This window comes from Amblyomma maculatum, chromosome 4, assembly GCF_055883805.1.
Source record: "Amblyomma maculatum isolate TAMU_Amacu chromosome 4, ASM5588380v1, whole genome shotgun sequence".
NCBI classification, from domain to species: Eukaryota; Metazoa; Arthropoda; class Arachnida; order Ixodida; family Ixodidae; genus Amblyomma; species Amblyomma maculatum.
In genome coordinates this window covers 206,147,274-206,168,674 of record NC_139347.1, presented here as the reverse complement: position 1 = coordinate 206,168,674, position 21,401 = coordinate 206,147,274, and the positions used below count along the sequence as shown (strand labels likewise).

The 21,401-nt window shown below is 46.3% G+C and overlaps 1 protein-coding gene across 1 annotated transcript in view; it reads right to left on the bottom strand.

Annotated features, from left to right (window-relative positions):
* Positions 1–235: 235 nt before the first annotated feature.
* The window catches only part of Gycbeta100B (guanylate cyclase soluble subunit beta-1-like), a 48,192-nt gene continuing 27,026 nt past the window's right edge, over positions 236–21,401 (bottom strand). The window contains exons 6-9 of the mRNA XM_084600154.1: positions 15,685–15,922; positions 14,774–14,914; positions 10,337–10,494; positions 236–655 (exon numbers count right to left, since the gene is read on the bottom strand). Coding sequence (XP_084456280.1) covers positions 523–655; positions 10,337–10,494; positions 14,774–14,914; positions 15,685–15,922 — 670 coding nt within the window. The 3' untranslated portion in view covers positions 236–522. The remainder of the gene's footprint in view (positions 656–10,336; positions 10,495–14,773; positions 14,915–15,684; positions 15,923–21,401) is intronic.

Below are 21,401 nucleotides of genomic sequence, written 5' to 3'. Positions count from 1 at the left end.
GAAGAGAAAAACCAAGAGTGTTAAGTATAATGGCGACGTTTGACAACAGCCTTGTCGCCCCTAACCACATTAAAAAAAACCGACTCTTGTATTGCGAAGGAAGGAGGTTCATGATGGAAGAAAACCATGAAGGAGTTGCCATACACCTGCTCCACTGTTCTGTCGAGGCGGAACAAAAAGAAGCAAAGAGGCAACAAAATCTTGCGAAGGCAACACGAGCCGTGGATGTGGGTGTCACCAAGATGGTATTCATCTAAACGTGCTGCATACAAAAAAAAAACAGTTAAGCTCTTGACGTAACATTTACCAACAAACAGCGACGTAGCTCCCAATGAAAGGCGTTCGCGTGATATCTCATATATGGTTTGGCTGTAACAGGCAAAATGAACTGAGAGACAAAGAGAGCAATGGTCACAATTCATCTCAAAACAGTCCCTTCGGGAGAACGTCGTAACAATTGCTGCTGTGTGGTGTGGGTGGATGTGACGTTTCTCGTGCCGGTGGTCAAAAGGGCCGAGTACGTTACGCCGCCTTAGCGTCCGCGTTCCTGGAGAGGAACCAGACTTTCATTGGTTCTTTCTTGCCCTTCATGGAGACGGGGCCTCGGAACTCGAACTTGAACGTTGGGTCCGCGTTCTGCGGCTGTTGAAGACACCTGCACGAGGAACAGGTGAAACGCTGAAGACACACAGCGACGCCGCGGCAACAAAGCGGTAAAGAGAGAACAGAGAAATGTAACAATTAAACATTCAAATTTTAGGTAACTATACTAAGTAAAGGCTGTGGCGCTTTAAGTGACAGTTACCCAGCACGTATTTAGGCAACCATAGATCAAATAGCACCGAAATGGAGCAAGATTTCAACTGTGTGCTCAACTGTGACGTGTCATGCATTTTATTTCTATTTGTCGCTGTTAAAAATAACGACTGAAGCTGACAATGAATGGCTTGTCCCGCCAGACAAAAGAATGTACATGACGTAGCGCAATACTGCTGACAGTTCGAATTGAGAACCGTCGCCCCTGATAACGCCATCGCCAGACGTCGCTTCTGTACAAAGCATCCTGCATTCTCTCACTCTCTTTTTACGCTGAATTTCGGTTTCGCACAGAAAAAATTGTCAAATTTCCTCGCTTGCAGGGCTTTGTAAATTGAGTTTTTCTTCGTTTCAGAGCCTAAACTGACATTGTATGTTTACCTGCTTCAAACTACCCATTGAGACTAACCACCGAAATGCGATAATTAAAAAAGTTACTGAATTTTATTTATTAATTCGATAATTAGAGGAGTTTTCACACAAATTGTGCTCGCCGTGGCAGACAGTTTGTTCCTGAAAATATTTTTTCCATTTTGAATCCACGAATGCTTAAAGTTACTTGATTACTATATACATATTGTCACGCACTCCCCGCGGTCCTTATTGAAGGAAGATGAAGTTTGGCGGAATAAGGAGAAGAGGACGAGGAAGCTGCTGCTGCTTTTAGAAAGACGGGCGCTGCGCCTCTGCCTAGGGCTTCCACAGTCAGTCTCTACCACCGTTCTGTACTTGGAGGCCCGCATTCCGGACCTTAACTCCCGTTTCCACCTTCTAACTGTCAGATCATTCTTGCGATTATTTGAGACTACTCCCGGTGTGGCTATACCTATTTTTGTGTCAAACCCCGCCCTCTTTCTCACTCACCAGTGGCCAAGGGTCTGCAAGCCCCAGGTTGTTTATACGCAGAGCATTTTAACAAACATTGGTGTGGACCTTGCTTCTATATGTCCTATTGGTTGCTCAACGTCCTTTGTGGATATAAATTATGATTCTATATTTCCATCTAATGTGAAGCACTTGCCATCAAATTTAATATCCAGTCTCCTATGTGAACACCTTGAAAAGTTCCCTGATCACGCTGTAATTGCCACTGATGCGTCTGTGATTGCGCACAAAGCTGCGATTGGAATTTTTTCGGAGTCTCTTTCCTGGAGTTATTCGGTGCGTGTCCCGGATTACACACCGATATTTCTAGCAGAGTTTATGGCAATTGGGCTAGCGCTACTAAAAGTTCCCTGCAGTCAATCAAAAATAATTTTTCTATCAGACTCTCTTTCTGTTTTGTTTTCACTGGAGTCGGCACGGGATGCTCAGTTGAACCGCTCACTAAAGTATTTCATACCGGGGTGGGTGAAAGAAATACGCTTCATCTGGGTCCCCGGACACAGCGGTATTTTTCATAACGAAACTGCAGATTTCCTGGCTAAATCAGCTCTTGATGCATCTGTTTCTTGTACCATTCCTAATATCACCATTTTTGGAATGTCCCGTTTCCAGCGATATCAATACCTAGCCGCTACATGCAATGATTCTTTGCTATCTACAGCCGAATACCAGCATCTCATATACTCATGGAAAGTTCGAGCATGTAAATCACGGCAGTGTGAGGTTACGATGACTCTTCTGAGATGCAGGATTCCTCGCTTAAATCTTTATTTATGTAGATGCGGGATCATCCCCACAAACCTTTGTGAGGCTTGCGGTGAAATTGAAAATATCAATCACTTCCTTCTCGCTTGCCGAAGGTTTTCAAAGCAGAGGAGGGTGCATTTAGAAAGTCCAATTGCACGCTTGGGATTTACGTTATCGGTCCCGCTTCTACTCTCCTTCGGTGCGAGTGCGAAAGGATTTGCGTTGCCTGAAATTTGTCAGTACTTACATAACTACATAACAGCTACGGACAGATTCCCCTGCTAATTGCATTCCAAATTTACAAAACTACAAATTTTTGCATCATATTTTTTCATTGAATAACTTTTGTGATCTAAAACCTTTTGTTTTTGTTTAGTTGTCAATTACTTTATTACATTAATTCAGTTTGTGTAGGACATTTGGCAGTCCACACTGAACCCTGGCCAATCCCCCTTCGTGGGTATGTGCCAAATATCAAGGAAGAAGAAGAAGAAGAAGAAGAGGAAGCTGGGTCTGTCCGCTGTGGTGTGCTAATCTCCAGCGCATCCTAACATCTGTATAAATAAACGTCCTAACAAGTGTGGTGGAGTTTGCGGGCTACAGATCACCACGGAACCTCTCCTACTTCGTCAACGCAGAAGAATTGCTGGGCTACACCCCTTACGGATGGAAATGGCGCAAGCAGATGGTTCAACGCAGCCCACGCCAGCAACTCATCCGACCACCGCACAGCCTTATCGGGAACTCCGGCACTTCTATGGCAAGCCCGGGGAAGACGTGGATGACTGGCTCACCCACTGCAATCGGGTGAGCAAATACAACCGCTGGGATGCGACTGCCAAGTTGGCGAATGCAGTATTTTTTCTTGAAGAAACTGCGCTGACATGGTTTGACAATCATGAAGCATCTCTTACCACCTGGGATCGCTTCACGGAAGAAATGAGAGCGGGATTTGGCGATGCCGATGCTCGAAAAAAGAGCGCCGAACAGACTCTGGCTCAACGAGCGCAAGTACCGGGGGAGACCTGCACAACTTACATAGAAGAAGTCCTTAAGCTGTGCAGAATAGTTGATGCTTGGATGACCGAGGAAGACAGAGTGGGTCATCTCCTCAAAGTAATAGCGCAAGAAGTGTCCAACTTACCACCATTGATGTAACACGACACTGCCGCACGTTTGAATGTTTGAAGCGACGCCGTATCATTCTGAAGTTTGGTCGGTTGCCTAATGTGACAACTGTCGCCAGTGTGGATGTGTCTGAAACGACAAGCCTGGCAGATATAATTCGCCAGATCGTCCGCGAAGAGCTTCGGAGGCATCAAGATATTCGGGGCCACGTCAGACCCGTCTACAGTGGCACCCCTTCGTCATACAATGGCCCATCTTCTACCTGTTATTCTCAGTCTGTTACGTCTCCTTCGGACACCCGATACTCTGCTGCTCATCGCCCGAACATCCAGCCTCTCACCATCAGCGCCTATAACAGCGAGCACTCACGTCCTCCTCGTCGACCACATCCAGAGCATGAAGCGCTTAATCCAAGCAACGATGAGCCTTATTCATCGAATGAACGTGAGTCGCCAGTCTGTTATGCCTGTGGAATGATCGGCCATATTTCGCGTTTTTGCCGCAATCGCCATCCGTAGCAGCAGCATCGCCGACAGTTGGTGAACTCACGTACAAGGTTTCTTGCTGACAATGATGATTCATATAGAAGAACACCTGGCCAGAATGAGTACAGTACAAGAGCTAGACGACAAGAACGCAGAATGGTGCTGAACTGAAACGAATCACCGCCCTCTGACCGTGGCCTGACACCACCATCTCGGCGCTTACGACGCTCCCCTTCTCCCCGACGACGGTTGCGACCTCCGGGAAACTAGTGAGTGCGGCCGATGGAGGTGAGGTCGCAAATGATTCTAGCATACCCATGCCTCTGCCCGTTTCGATGTTAAAGAACCGAATTGAAGTGTTTGTGGACGGTGTACGTGCTATGGCGTTGTTGGACACATGTGCAACCATTTCTATTATAAGTCTCGCGTTTAAAACTGCTTTGGTCGTAAAATTATGTTTACTTGGGATAGTGTGACAACATTGTGTGGTGTTGGTGGCGAACCGCTTAACCCACTTGGAGTCTGTTCCGTGAATCTTGTTATCGCCGGCCACACACTCCGAACTGAATTCGCTGTGCTTGCTCGATCAACGCATGACGTAATTCTTGGACTCGATTTTCTGGAGCAATGTGGGGCCACTCTCGACTTTCGCAACGGAGACATTTCTGTGAGCACTCGAATTGAATCTGCTTTGCGTGAAAATTCGCGGACCAATCCTAGCACGCTTTCGGTTTCGGACGACATAGTCATTCCTGCAATGTCAGCAGAGTTTATACAAGTTGTTAGTTTCAGCTTTGCCAGTGATGCGTTCGACGCTGTGGTTGAACCACTCACCCTCAACTGCACGAAGAAAAGTATTCTGATTCCCCGCTGCGTCATATCTGTCATGAATGGCCATTCTTCTTTGTGGACGACTAACTGCTCTAACAAACCTGGTATTACCACGTGGTCTAAAACTTGCCAACTTTGACGAAGACATTTTTAAATCAGTGGCCGTGCTCAACGTAGACAATTCCCAGCCTACCGCATGCTCAGAAGAAGATGAGACAAAATTTCTTGCCATGATTCACCGTCACAGTTTAGTGGAAGTTCTGGCGAAACATACTGCTGCTTTCGATTTCTCTCGGGACTTGCCATTGCGGATTCCCATTTCCCGTACTCAGCACCGAATCAATACTGGGACTGCTGATCCAATCCCTCAGAAGCCTTATCGTGTATCCCCATCAGAGCGCCAAACAATCGAAGAACAAGTTCGTGACATGCTGCATAAGGGCATCATTCAGGAATCGTCTATTCGGTGGGCTGCCTCTGTGATTCTAGTCAAAAAAAAAAAAGATGGCACACGGCGATTTTGTGTTGATTATCGACGGCTGAATACTGTTACCAAGAAGGACGTGTATCCCCTGCCACGTATTGAAGACGCCATTGATTGCTTACATTCCGCCTCGTCCTCAGTTGACCTGCGATCAGGCTATTGGCAGATTCCCATGCACCCTAAAAATAAAGAAAAGACGGCATTTATCATCCCAGACGGGCTGTAGGAATTTAATGTGATGCCATTTGGATTATGTAACGCTCCAGCCATGTTCGAAAGATTCATGGATACAGTTTTGCGCGGACTGAAGCGGCACATTTGTATGTGTTATTTGGACGATGTAGTAATATTCGGGACTACTTTTCGTGAACACAACAGTCGATTAGAGATTGTCTTGGAGTGCTTCGAGAAAGCTGGTCTGGTACTCAATTCCAAGAAATGTCGTTTTGGAGAACGCCAGACTGTGGTACTTGGACATCTCGTAGACAAGGATGGAATCAGGCCTGATCCGAAAAAGATCGAAGCTGTCAGTTGTTTTAAACCGCCGAAATTGTTAAAACAGCTCAGGAGCTTTTTGGGGCTTTGCTCCTATTTTCGGCGTTTTGTTCCGAAGTTTGCTGATCTAGCATATCCCCTTACTTGTCTTCTGCAAAAAAATGTGCCTTTCAAGTGGACTGCCGATTGTGACTCCGCCTTTCGTCAGTTAAAATTTATTTCGACATCAGGACCAGTACTACGCCACTTCTGTCCATCAGCTCCAACAGAACTTCACACTGACGCCAGCGCAGTTGGAGTTGGTGCTGTGCTCATACAGCGTCGCAATGGCGATGGACATGTGGTTGCATATGCAAGCCGTTCTTTGAGCAAGGCTGAGCGTAATTACACAGTAATTGAACAGGAATGCTTAGCTGTTGTATTCGGTGTACAACGGTTTAGGTCATATCTTTATGGATGTGCATTTAAAATTGTGACGGACCATCATTCCTTATGTTGGCTTGTAAACCTTCGTGAATCCTGTGGACGCCTTGCGCGGTGGGCTTTGCGCCTTCAAGAATTCAATTTTACTGTCTTTTAAGAGTGGTCGTAAGCACGGTATGCTGACTGCTTGTCACGGTTGCCACTTGAAACTACTGATTGCGACAATGAGGTCTTGGATGAATATATAGCTGCTATCTCTACAAGTTTCCCTGATGTTGGTGAATTCAAGATTGCGCAGCGGAGCGACAACGAGTTGGCGCCGCTTTTTGATGCAGCAAGTTCCCGGAACCCTACGACCTCATTCTGTATTCGTGACGGTTTACTATACGGGAAGAACTACTCGTCAGTAGGTGCGCGGCTTCTTCTGGTAGTTCCTACAAGTCTTAGGTGTCAGGTTCTTCGGGTAGTTCCTACAAGTCTTAGGTGTCAGGTTCTTCGGGTAATACACGGCGATGCCACAGCTGGACACTTGGGTTTCGCGAGGACATTGCACAGGACTAAGGAACGTTTTTATTGGCCTAAGATGCGTCAAACTACTCAACGTTATGTGGCCAGCTGCCTCCAGCGCCAGCGTTTAAAGCACCCAACCTGCTCACCGCCGGGTCATCTTCATCCTATAACGCCACCACGAACCCCATTCGAACAGGCGGGAATTGATCTTCTAGGACCATTTCCCCGTTCCTACAACGGAAACCGCTGGGTCATAGTGTGCGTGACTACCTTACGCGGTACTGTGAAACTGCTGCTATACCGTCAGCCACTGCTTCTTATATCTCGGCGTTCCTCCTACGTTCCATCATTCTTTGACATGGGCCTCCTCGTGTGTTAATAAGCGATCGTGGCCGACAGTTTACGGCAGAAGTTGTAGAAGAACTTCTTCGCCTCTGCTCAACCCATTTTCGCCATTCAACTCCCTACCACCCACAAACAAACGGTCTTACCGAACGCACCAATCGGACGCTTAGCAATATGCTCGCAATGTATGTCGATTCCCGCAACAAAAACTGGGATGAAGTCCTTCCGTTTATAACATACGCATTTAGCACTGCTAAACACGAAGCGACAAGCTACAGTCCTTTTTTTCTTCTTTATGCACGACCCCCACGAATCACTTTAGACACTGTTTCTGCCTTTCCCACTCCCTGCTGAAACTTCACTAGCGCATACTCTCTCTTTGGCTGAAGAAACTCGTCGACTCGCTAGACTTCGCACTCTAGCCTCCCAGGAACGCTACAAGCAACGCTACGACAAGCGTCGTCAAGATGTTAATTATGCCCCTGGTGACTTGGTGTGGCTTTGGACACCGTTGCGCAACCTCGGCTTGTGCCAGAAACTGTTGCACCACTATACTGACCCTTTCGTTGTATTGGAACGCCTCAGCGCAGTAAACTTTGTAGTCTCTCGCCTGACCACCCAAGGGCGTCGTTCTCGGAAGACTCAAGTAGTGCACGTGGCCCGCATGAAGCCCTTCTATCAACGTGACGAACCTTGACTCGCCCGGCGGGCATCATCTGCGAAGGGGGCAGTGGTACGCACTTCCCGCGGTCCTTATTGAAGGAAGATGAGGTTTGGTGGAATAAGGAGAAGAGGATGAGGAAGCTGGGTCTGTCCGCTGTGGTGTGCTAATCTCCAGCGCATCCTAATATCTGTGTAAATAAACGTCGTAATAATATATATCTCTGTGTGTGTGTGTGTGCGTGTGTGTGCGTGTGTGTGTGTGTGTGTGTGTGCGCGCGTGTGTGTGTGTGTGTGTGTGTGTGTGTGTGTGTGTGTGTGTGTGTGTGTGTGTGTGTGTGTGTGTGTGTGTGTGTGTGTGTGTGTGTGTGTGTGTGTGTGTGTGTGTGTGTGTGTGTGTGTGTGTGTGTGTGTGTGTGTGTGTGTGTGTGTGTGTGTGTGTGTAGCCTACACTGCTGTGCATATGTTGTCGACGCTGTAGGAGCATTTGGTTTTAGAAGTTTGTATGTGATGTTGTTTCGAAAAAGAAGTTGGAGTGTCAGCGCCTGTCCTGTGTGCCTATTTGTGAGTGTGTTAGCGCTGGAAATCTTTTCTTCTATGAGCAATGCATCAACTAGCCCAGCAATTAGTTTTACCTGACGAGGAAAGAACGGAGGCGCTGCTTGCAATTCGAACAGGTGCGAGTATGCGTGCCTAGACACCAGAGAGAGCAATGCACCAACCAGCCCAGCAATTAGTTTTACTTGACGAGGAAAGAACGGAGGCGCTGCTTGCAATTCGAACAGGTGCGAGTATGCGTGCCTAGACACCAGACAGAGCAATGCACAAACTAGCCCAGCAATTAGTTTTACTTGACGAGGAAAGAACGGAGGCGCTGCTTACAGTTCGAACAGGTGCGAGTATGCGTGCCTAGAAACCAGAGAGAGCAATGCACCAACTAGCCCAGCAATTAGTTTTACTTGACGAGGAAAGAACGGAGGCGCTGCTTGCAATTCGAACAGGTGCGAGTATGCGTGCCTAGACACCAGAGAGAGCAATGCACCAACTAGCCCCGCAATTAGTTTTACTTGACGAGGAAAGAACGGAGGCGCTGCTTACAGTTCGAACAGGTGCGAGTATGCGTGCCTAGAAACCAGAGAGAGCAATGCACCAACTAGCCCAGCAATTAGTTTTACTTGACGAGGAAAGAACGGAGGCGCTGCTTGCAATTCGAACAGGTGCGAGTATGCGTGCCTAGAAACCAGAGAAAGCAATGCACCAACTAGCCCAGCAATTAGTTTTACTTGACGAGGAAAGAACGGAGGCGCTGCTTTCAGTTCGAACAGGTGCGAGTATGCGTGCCTAGAAACCAGAGAGAGCAATGCACCAACTAGCCCAGCAATTAGTTTTACTTGACGAGGAAAGAACGGAGGCGCTGCTTACAGTTCGAACAGGTGCGAGTATGCGTGCCTAGAAACCAGAGAGAGCAATGCACCAACTAGCCCAGCAATTAGTTTTACTTGACGAGGAAAGAACGGAGGCGCTGCTTGCAATTCGAACAGGTGCGAGTATGCGTGCCTAGAAACCAGAGAAAGCAATGCACCAACTAGCCCAGCAATTAGTTTTACTTGACGAGGAAAGAACGGAGGCGCTGCTTTCAGTTCGAACAGGTGCGAGTATGCGTGCCTAGAAACCAGAGAGAGCAATGCACCAACTAGCCCAGCAATAAGTTTTACTTGACGAGGAAAGAACGGAGGCGCTGCTTACAGTTCGAACAGGTGCGAGTATGCGTGCCTGGACACCAGAGAGGCCTCCATATAAGGCGAAGCGGGTAATGAATACATTTCGTGCATTAGCAAGTGTACATGAGTTTAGTTCCAGTCATTTAGGTTGCAGGTGTGTTACCGACGCCAGGGTTGGGGAAAGCCTTATCACTCGAATCCCTGAACAGCAGCGACACAGATACTTCTGACGTGGGATATTTTACCATGGACAAGATGCAGTAATTTCTTCCTTGATAACCCGAGCAGTTTTTTTTTTTAACGCAAGCTTGCCATAAGGCATATTATATAGCAACTCATGTAAATTATCTTCCTCAAGGAACCGGAGCTGGCTCCCGCTCTTATCGTCCCAAAGCAACTCAGGCTATGAGAGACGCTGTATTGGAGGACTCCAGAAATTTCGACCACCTGGAGTTCTTTAACGTGCACTGACATCGCACAGCACACGGGCGAATTGCTTTTCGCCTCCATCTAAAAGCGGCCGCCGAGGCCCGGATTCGATCCCGCGTCCTTGGGAACAGTAGTCGAGCGCGGTAACCACTGAGCCACCCTGGCGGGGCATCTTTGCTATGTTAAATCCACTTTAACATATTTGCTATGTTGAAGCGGATTAACAGACACGCCTTTTTTAACCCAGAAGTCATCTTTGAGAACCAGAAAACACGATATCTTCTGAACGGTTTGAGGATTATGTACGGCGTCTTGGGACGTGCGCTTTGCAGGTTTTCATGCAAGCTCAGAATGTAACGCTATTCTGGTGGCCGTACCGGTAGGCGTCCTCGGAGACGTTGATGCGGCCCTTCTCTCCCGTCGTCTCCGTTCGGCTGGTGAGGTTGACGGTGTTGCCGAAGAGGCAGTAACGAGGCATTCGCTTCCCGATCACCCCGGTCACCACTTCCCCCGAGTGGATGCCGATCGTCACTTGCTGCGTGCAATGAAAGAGAGCGGCATGTCTTGCATTCGAAGAAAAGTAAAGAGCGAACATGCGGGGTCGGAGTCACCGACCTGGGCCCGTATTTTGAGTTTGCGTCGTTATCGAAGTGTCGCTATCTGACAATTATTAACCTTACAGATGACCTCACAGGAAGGTGAGGTCCCGAATTAGCCTAAATCTGAAGAAGGAACGCAACAGATTAGCAAGCAAGAGACCCATAAACGAATTAGCGGTGAGGGGGAGGGCAGAAGAGTTCAGGATCTCGCTACAGAATACATATTCAGCTCTAACCGAGGATGGCGACATTACCCTAGAAGCAATGAACAATAATTTCAGAGATATCATTACTGAGTGCGCTGTAGAAGTAGGCGGTAGGATAGTTAGAGAGGACACCGGTAAGCTGTCAAGGGAGACGAAAGATTTGATTACGAAACGCCAGATATGAAAGCTTCCAATTCAAGAGACCAGATCGAATTGGCCTAGATATCAAAGCTAATCAATAAGCGCAATGTAGCTGATATAAGGAAGTATAACATGGATAATATTGAGCATGCTGTAAAGAACGGGGTAAGCCTTAAAGCGGTAAAGAAGAAATTGGGCATAGGCAAAAAGCAGATTAATGCCCTAAGGGACAAGGCGGGCAACGTCATCAAGAATATGGACAAAATAGTCAAAGTAGCCGAGGAGTTCTATACAGATCTCTACAGTAGCCAAAGTAGTCAGGACCGTAATGAAATTGGCGGTAGGGAAAAACAGTCAGACGTTCCACCAGTGACAAAGGACGAGGTCAAGAAAGCATTAGAAACTATGAAAAGGGGGAAATCAGCTGGAGAGGATTAGATAGCTACAGATTTGCTGAAGGACGAGGGTTATATCGTGCTAGAAAAACTGGCCACCTTGTATACGCAGTGCCTGGTGTCATCGACGGTACCGGAACCATGGAAAAATGAAAAACATTATCCTCATTCTTAAGAAAGGGGACTCTAAGGACCTAAAAAATTACAGACCAATCAGCTTACTGTCTGTTACGTATATTGTGTTTACTAAGGTAATTGCTTCAGGACAACCTTAGACTGCTATCAAGCAAAGGATCAAGCAGGTTTTCGGAAACGGTACTCTACTATCGATCATATCCATACCATCAATCAGGTGATAGAAAAATTCTCGGAATATAATCAGCCCTTATACATACCTACATACATACATACAACCCTTATTCATTGATTACGAAAAAGCATTTGACTCAGTTAAAACCTCGGTGGTGATGCAGGCATTGCGAAATCAGGCGATAGACGAGCTGTACGTGAAAGTAGTGGAAGATATACATACTGGCTGCACAACAATCATAGTTCTGCATAAAGAAAGTAACAAAATTCCCATAAAGAAAGGTGTTAGGCAAGGAGACATAATCTCCCCAGTACTATTCACAGCTTGCTTAGAGGAAGTATTCAGAGACTTGGAATGGGAGCAGTTAGGGATAAGGGTAGATGAAGAATACCTCAGTAATCTGCGATTTGCTGATGACATTGCCTTGCTACGCAACTCGGGGGATGAACTGCAAATAATTTTTGATGACCTAGTCAGCACAAGTAGAAAGGTAGGCTTGAAAATCAATTTGCAGAAGCCCCTCGGGAAGGAACAGCAGTTTACTTTAGGTAGCGAAGTACTGGAAGTAGTAGGCGAATGTGTCTACTTAGGACAGGTAGTAACCGCAGATCCGGACCATGGAAAGGAAATAACAAGAATAAGATTGGGATGGAGCACATATTTGGCAAGCACTCGCAGATTATGACTAGCAGCTTACCGGTATCGCTCAAGAGGAAAGTATACAACAGGTGCATCTTACCTGTACTCACCTATGGGGCTGAAACGTGGAGGCTAACCAAGAGGGTTCTACTCAAGTTGAGGACAACGCAGATGGCTATGGAACGAAAAATGGTAGGGGTAACATTAAGCGATAGGAAGCGTGCAGAGTGGGTCAGAGAAATAACTCAAGTTACCGACATTTTAGTGGAAATTAAGAAGAATAAATGGACATGGACAGGACATGTAGTGCGAAGAGAGGATAACCGATGGTCGCTGAGGGTAAGAAACTGGATTCCAAGAGAAGGAAAGCGTAGCAGGGGGCGGCAGAAAGTTAGGTGGGCGGATGAGGTCAAGAAGTTCGCAGGGGTCAAGTGGATGCAGCTAACACAGAACCGGGTTAAGAGAAGAAATATGGGAGAGGCCTTCGCCCTGCAGAGGGTATAGTTAGGCTGATGATGATGTTGATGGTTATGGTGCTATGTGACGTGACCACGAACCATCTGATCGGTGGAAACGCCGGAACATGGTGTTGCCACCTCTGCCGGTTCCTTAGTGGCAACACCCGGTTCCGACGTTTCGATCGGACCAATCAGATGGCTCGAGGTCAGATAGCGACACTTCGATAACGACGCAAACTCGGAATACGAGCTCAGGTTTTCCCTGCTTTGTATATTTTCCATTTTCGCACTTTTTTATCCTGTGTCAAGAACCAAGTCGCCCACTCCAAATTATTTCTGCACGGAAGGGCACTTTATAAGAATAAAAAAAAAGCAAGTTTCGTAACTGTCCTGAGTGCTCGTAACGAATGTTATTCGGCTGCTGGAAAACCAACACTATAAAGAATCGAAAGTAAATGCCTGTCTATTATAGCAAAAACAAAATGTATCGCCGGGATGGTGCGTTCACGCATGGCAGGATATTGCTGTGATCCTGATGCGCGTCCTGCACGAATTTTTTTCCGCGAGGCTGTCCATTGGTTTATCAAGATTGTGAAGTTTGTCGATGATAATCCTGAGTGGTTGCCAAAGGTAGAGCCCTGGATGGATATAAAGGAATTTTAGAACGACGAAGCCAGCCCCTGGCAGGCTTATTATATCAATGTCTTGTGTGCGTTTGTGTTGTCTTGCAAAAGTCAGGCAATAAAGAAAAAAAAAAGCCGGGGTGGTGCAGTGGTAAGACGCCCGACTACTGTGCCGGAGTACCCGGGTTCGACCCCGACCTCGGCGGCTGCGTTTCGATGGAGGCGAAACATAATAATAATAATAATAATAATAATAATAATAATAATAATAATAATAATAATAATAATAATAATAAATTGGTTCACAGGAAGGGAAAGGCGCAGTAACTGTCACACTTGCTCTGTGGACACACGAACCGCGCCGTAAGGGAAGGGAGGAAGGTGGGAATGAAAGTGGAAAGAGAGAAAGAGGAGCCGTAGTGGAGGGCTACGGAGTAATTTCGACCACCTGGGGATCTTTAACGTGCGCTGACATCGCACAGCACACGGACGCCACTTCGTTTCGCCTCCATCGAAACGCAGCCGCCGCGGTCGGGTTCGAACCCGGGAACTCCGGCACAGTAGTCGGGTGTCTTACCACTGCACCACCCCGGCGGGGCAGGAGGCGAAACGAAGAGGATTGATTTTGATTTTATCGGAAGGGAAAGGCTCAGTAACTGTCTCGCTTGTTTTCTGTGGACACCTCAACCACGCCGTAAGGGAAGTGAGGAAGGTGGCAGTGAAAGTGGAACGAGAGAAAGAGCCGTAGCGGAGGGCTGCGGAGTAATTTTGACCACCTGGGGATCTTTAACGTGCGCTGACATCGCACAGCACACGGACGCCTCTTCGTTTCGCCTCCATCGGTGGTCAAAATTACTCCGTAGCTCTCCGCTACGGCTCCTCTTTCTCTCTTTCCACCTTCATTCCCATCTTCCTCACTTCCCTTAGGGAGCAGGTCAGGTGTCCACAGCAACAAGTGTGGCAGATACTACGCCTTTCCCTTCCTCTGAACCAATTTAATTTAATTTAATTGGATGGGAGTCTCGACTGTGAGGTGCGAATACACAAGACACAGCTGTGCAGGTAGAGTAAAAGGTACGTAGTAGGCGCGTCATTTTGGGTTACCGAGCATAAGCCATTCGGGGTTATAAGGAACGTTGGCTATGTTAACATGGTGAATGCTGAGTAGTAATTTGTTTTTTGCTCCTGTCGTTTTTTCTTTAATGGATTTGCGCATTCAAGTTTTGGAGTCATAGTGCCCTTCTTTGCTTATCCTTTAAAAGATGCGCGAAATTTGTTAAGGCGTGGTGATTTCAAGAATGTGATGATCTCCGCATGAGAAAGCGTGGTACTTAGGCCCACGGCTATGTTGATTGCAGAAGTTAACATTCTTTCGTTTTGTGTAGGTTAAGAAGCTTCTGTACTGTGCGCAAAAAGAGAGGAATGTGACAACTGGCGTCTCACCACGCTCTGGTCATCGTTCATCTTGACCTGCTTGCAGAGGTCCATGATGTCCAGTGCGAGGCGACCGATGCACCGAGCGTGGCTCTCGCATGGCTCGGGAAGACCGCTCACCGCCATGTACTTGTCACCGATAGTCTCCACCTGCGTGTAATAGAGTTAAAGAAACACAGCTGAGACGGCACCGGGAGCGACAACATAGCTTCCCTCGAAGATATGGCTCGTTAATTTCCACCGTGAGAGATACACTATCTACTGAAGAAGAAGCAAGCTGCGAGTTGTTACGTTATCTGTCAAGTGATCGCAGCTGAAACTTATATAGCACACCCCCTTCTATCTTGTTATATACGATGCCTTATACATGTATATACATCCTTGAACCAACGCTATTCCCTCTGCAAAATGGTGTGGCAATACCCATTCCTGACTCATTCCGTATCTCACCTGTACCTCCTGGAAGGAGCGGCTGACCGTCCCCACGACTATTGTCTTGAAATGGCTATTAGAGCGTGCGCAGTATCCGAGGCCAACGAATATAAGGCGCCGGAGGAGAGGCACCACATTAAGAGAGTGTCGCATGATTTCGCGTCAATAAAGAGGCTTTTACTGCTAGTCTGCTACTAAATAAACTAACTTATATCCAGTCCGATGTCTTTCTCTCTTTACACTTTCACTCCAACTTTCTTCCCTCCCTCTACGGTGCAATACAGGTGCCCACAGAACAAGTGTGACAGATACTGCGCCTTTCCCTTCCTGTGGTCCAATTATTATTATGTTTTTTCGTCTGTCTGCTGTGCACCGAAATCATTCATGCACGCTTAAATGTAGTATGTTGATGCCAGACTCGTACTCCATGCTAGACGCGTTGATGGCAAAATAAGCAGTGCGGACGCGTGGTGCGAAACCTTATTCACCTTGTATACGTTGGGGTTCTTCTTGGGATCTGTGAGGACGTCGAAGGTGGTGTAGATGTCGTTCAGCAGCTTGACTATCTTCATGGCCCCCTTGGAGTCGGAGTGCTGGGCGCAGTAGGCGCTGAAGCCAACAATGCCGCTGAATAGGATGGTGACGCAGTCGTACTTCTTGGCAGCCACAGGACGGTGGTGGCGGAGCTCGTTGGCCACTGACGGTGGCAAGATGGAGTACAGCAACCTTGAGGAAAGGGAAAAACGAAGGAGTGCTCCCATGGGCGCTGACATAATTGATCATGTCACCATTCTGCCATCACCAGGGCCTTCTGGTTTGATGGCTTCCGGCGAGCTCGTACCCGGCTGCACGGTGCTGCGTACGCGCTATCGCTGGGACAGCGAGCAGCGAGCTTGTGGACAGCCCAAAAACGTCATGTGAATTCTCATAGTATGTGTAGGCGCTACAAAATGTGTAATTTAACAATGAAGTTCTTTTATTGCGTCCTTCTGACTGTCTGCTTTGGATAGAACGTATGGATAAATCCGTCAGCCGTCGGCGTGATTTTTTTTTTGTCAATTCCCTTTCTGACGCTTTTTGTGGAGGTTTACTCTAAAACTGAACAGATTACAAGCTGGTTATCCCCTCAAACCTCTTTTCTTCAATTTTCTTGCGCAAAGGGCGAAAACATGTTCAGACCATGCTGGCTGAGAAGCATTATGGATGCTCACCATTTAGCATTGTGCACAATATTTACTGCTCAATATGGACGCGCTTGTGATGCCCAACAATTGATAAGATATATATTTACGCTGATCGAAGGCCACATCAGGCTCACAGCGGCGCTCGCCTGCGCTCAAGCGACAGTGACTGGAAACTGCACCGGAATTCAGAACCCACAGTAGAAGGCCGAACAAGCGGGGATATAAAAAAATTCTTATCGTGGTAAATTTCATTACTGACCCGTTAATTAGTTTCAAAAAAGCAGTTATTACATGTATTCCGGCAGTGCTTGTCTAAAGTAAGCTGGTTCACTGACATGCCCACACTGACTTTCCCCCTCTGCACAATATTCTTATGAATGCGTAGACATTAATAGCCAAGTCAAGATACTTCTTAACAACCTGCGAAGATAATGCGGCATGCAGTGCAAAGACGCAATATATAACTCCCGTGAAAACGTCCGCTCACAGGCGCTTTCTTCTTCTAGAAAGAAATATGAACTCGTGATACACCTCCGAGAAAAACGGCGGCATAGGCCATGATGTGCACTTCATGTAGAATGCATCGTCTGTTCTTGTGTCAATAAACCCTACCCGCAAATTACTTCGACAAGACAGATGACACCTGCATCAAAGCAGCGACAGCGGTTTTTAAAAGTCAGCCGGCATGTTTACACAGGCTGCACAGCAGCAGTCCGCACTGCGCGCCGATGCGTTCCGAGGGCCAGAAATGACGGCTTAAATCCCCTTGATAATTTCAGTTCCGCCAACCTTTGAACTTTGCCGCCACCGCGCGACCTCCTTGCCCCTTGCGCGTCCCTTACCTGAGGGTCGGTTCTCCGCCCGATTTCCTGCGGGACGATTTGTCTCCCTGCCGTTGCCCTTGGAAACACTAGGGTCCGGCGTTTTGTTTGTTTTTCTTTTTCCTTCGCGCCATTTTTCTGCTAGTTTCGGCGAGCGAATATTGCGCGCTGTGCTTTTATTTCAACGTGCAAGTGCTATGACGTGCTGTTGCGCGTACAACTGCAGCAAGCGGCCTGAAGATGGTTATGCGGTATTCATGATACCTCAAGGCAAGCGTGACGGCTTGCGCAAGAAAGAGTGGCTTCACAATATTGGTCGAAATAACTTTATTCCTACAAAGAACAGCGTTGTTTTCGAGGTAAGGCGCCTTTCTTGCTGCCCGTAATAACGCTTTAACTGACGCCCTGTTTTCTATTCTTCCTGTGCGTTACATAACAATGATGTTGTCCTCTGCAGCATGCTGAATATTCTGCGAGGCTCCATCATTTCATACGCTGTCGATTTCTGCACAGTCAGAAATACTGCACTATAGTCTGCATTCTGCTGCAATTGATATGTTGCATCTGTTGCGATTATGCTAGGATCCCCTTTTACTGAAAAATCAAAATTGTAGCTTGTAGAGGAGCTATTCTTTCCACCTTGCATCGGTTACTTACGAACAATGAATGCTTGCCCTCTAAACCTCATTGGCAAGTAAACCCGCGGCGTTGCGGGTAAAGAGCGCTAGCTAGTTCGTAATGAGTTTTTCTTTTTTTTCTTTCAATTTTTGAATGTATCTTGCCATGTTTACATGCATGAGTGGGTAACAAGTATGGTTTGTTTTTATCAGGAATACGTCCAATGTGCAGGTAGCATTTACATGATGAGCCCCGCCGGGGTGGTGCAGTGGTTACGGCGCTTGACAACTGTTCCCAAGGGCGCGGGATTGAATCCCAGCCTCGGCGACAGCTTTTCGATAGAGGCGAAAAGCAAGGCGCCCGTGTGCTGTGCGATGTCAGTGCACGTTAAAGAACTCCAGGTGGTCGAAATTTCCGGAGTCCTCCACTACGGAGTCCTCCACTACGGCGTCTCTCCTAGCCTGAGTTGCTGGGGCGTTAAACCCCACAAACCAAACTAAACCAGCATTTACATGATCACGCACGCTTCGCTTTGATCACGGCTATTATAAGCGTTGGCCGAGAGCCTTCGCTTTGAAAGCTGGAGCTCTAAAACCGCAATTCCGCGTTTTCGTTTTCCGAGGAAAAACGTTTCCCATCAATGTAAAATCAGCCGGAATCATTGCGTCAGTTTGCCGTATTTACGAATCTTAAACAATCAATAATGGTTATGGTTATGACGTATAAATAGGGGAACATTTTGAGAGCAACAATTCTTAGCACTTTAACATATTATCCATTTATTATATATATATATATATATATATATATATATATATATATGAAGGAAAGAAGCCAACAGTCGGCGAGGCCAAGGCAAGCGTTGGGGATGGTACTTTATGTCTTTTTTTTTTTATTTTTTTTTAATGTTTACTTGGATAATCACAGAAATTAGTAATGCAATCTGTTAAGGGGAAAGATAATTAGATACAAAGTAGAAGAGAAAACAACGTGCCGATGGTGGGATCCGAACCCACGACCTCCGAATAACGCGTCCGGTGCTCTTCCAACTGAGCTACATCGGCCGCTGTCCCCCCTGCTACTTTCTTGGGTATTTATGTTGTCTGTATACGAACCTTGAGAGTGTTCACTATATATATATATATATATATTATATATATATATATTATATATATATATATATATATATATATATATATATATATATATATATATATATATATATATATATATATATATATATATATATATATATATATATATATATATATATATATATATATATATATATATATATATATATATATATATAGACTTAAGGTAGGTGACACACGGTAGAAAAAACAACACTTTATTCCGACGTTTTGGCCGGGGTCCGGCCTTTGTCAAGGAATGTGACATTCCTTGACAAAGGCCGGACCCCGGCCGAAACGTCGGAATAAAGTGTTGTTTTTTCTACCGTGTGTCACCTACCTTAAGTCTATGCCCTACCGGACCCATTGGAGCTTCAACCCCCTTCCTATATATATATATATATATATATATATATATATATATATATATATTTTTTTTTTTCATCTTGCCTGAGTGATTACCTCATCGCTCAATGTTCTAGCTGAATTTCACTGAAGGTCAGCCGCGAATATTACACGAACTGGGGGAAAAAAGCCCAACGCAGTTCCGACAATTTTCTCTCCCGAAGCAAAGGAAGCTTCCTCGACAGAACCTCCCGACAGCAGTAAGTTATTGGCTCTTTTCCCACCTTCATTTATGAGAAAACAAGGTAGAATAAAAAAATGAAGTCACTGTATAGATGACTTATCAGATATGAGATAGTATATATAAGACTGACAACGTAACTCAGTGAAAATTGAGGCATATCAATGGGTCACGTGACGGCATCAAAATATGTTTATCAATAGTAATAGCTAATGATGGTGACAGTTACGGGAATTAGTAGTAAATTATAGTAATAGGCCCGGATAGTGAGGTGATAGTGTTCGTTACGGATAGTGACAGTTATGGTAGGTCATTTGACGGCATTATAGAGATAGTGACAGCTACAGATAGCGATAGGTAATGATGTGGCAGTTATGCTTTCTCATTTAATAATAATAATAATAATAATAATAATAATAATAATAATAATAATAATAATAATAATAATAATAATAATAATAATAATTGGTTCACAGGAAATGAAAGGCGCAGTATCTGCCACACTTGTTCCGTGGACACCTGAACCGCACCGTAGAGGAAGGGAGAAAGGTGGGAGTGAAAGTAGATAGAGAGAACGCAGAGTCATAGTGGAGGGCTGCGGAGTAATTTTGACCACGGGATCTTTAACGTGGTTGCCCCGCCGGGGTGGTGCAGTGGAAAGACGCCCGACTACTGTGCCGGAGTTCCCGGGTTCGAACCCGACCGCGGCGGCTGCGTTTCGATGGAGGCGAAACGAAGTGGCGTCCGTGTGCTGTGCGATGTCAGCGCACGTTAAAGATCCCCAGGTGGTCGAAATTACTCCGTAGCCCTCCACTATGGCTCCTCTTTCTCTCTGTCCACTTTCATTCCCACCTTCCTCCCTTCCCTTACGGCGCGGTTCAGGTGTCCACAGAGCAAGTGTGACAGTTACTGCGCCTTTCCCTTCCTGTGAACCAATTATTATTATTACTATTATTATCTTTAACGTGCGCTGACAACGCACAGCAGACGGACGCCTCTTCGTTTCGCCTCCATCAAAACGCAGCCGCCGTGGTCGGGATCGAACCCGGGCACTCCGCTACAGTCATCGGGCGTTTTACTACTGTACGCATGTTGGAGACTTAAGTGCACCCTGTAATTTCTGTATTTAGAGCATTAGTTCTGGTGGTGTTAGGTTTATCTTTCAGTTTGACTACTTAGCATATAGCATTTACACTTGACTTCAGTTTTCCATCTATAGTGCAAAGTTTCGCCCCGCCGGGGTGGTGCAGTGGTAAGACGCCCGACTACTGTGCCGGAGTTCCCGGGTTCGAACCCGACCGCGGCGGCTGCGTTTCGATGGAGGCGAAACGAAGTGGCGTCCGTGTGCTGTGCGATGTCAGCGCACGTTAAAGATCCCCAGGTGGTCGAAATTACTCCGTAGCCCTCCACTACGGCTCCCCTTTCTCTCTTTCCACTTTCACTCCCACCTTCCTCCCTTCCCTTACGGCGCGGTTCGGGTGTCCACAGAGCAAGTGTGACAGTTACTGCGCCTTTCCTTTCCTGTGAACCAATTTATTATTATTAGTGCAAAGTTTGGGTTTAACTGCAGTTAAATAATAATTCGGGTCGATAACTAGCACAGCTCATTTGCACTAAACCTAAACTTTCGACAGGTATATGACTCGATGCTAATGAAAAGTGTGATTTTGATTGCATAAAGCTCATTAACGCTAATTAATATGGATCGCTAACTAATTCATATCATTTGCATTCATAAGCTTTTCAACGTTATATAGCTTGATAGTCTAGCTCAATGTTTGCTTTCATACAAAATTAACTAATTAACGCAGAGAATGCGGATCGCTAACTACCACAATGCCATTATGCTTGGCCTAAGCTTTC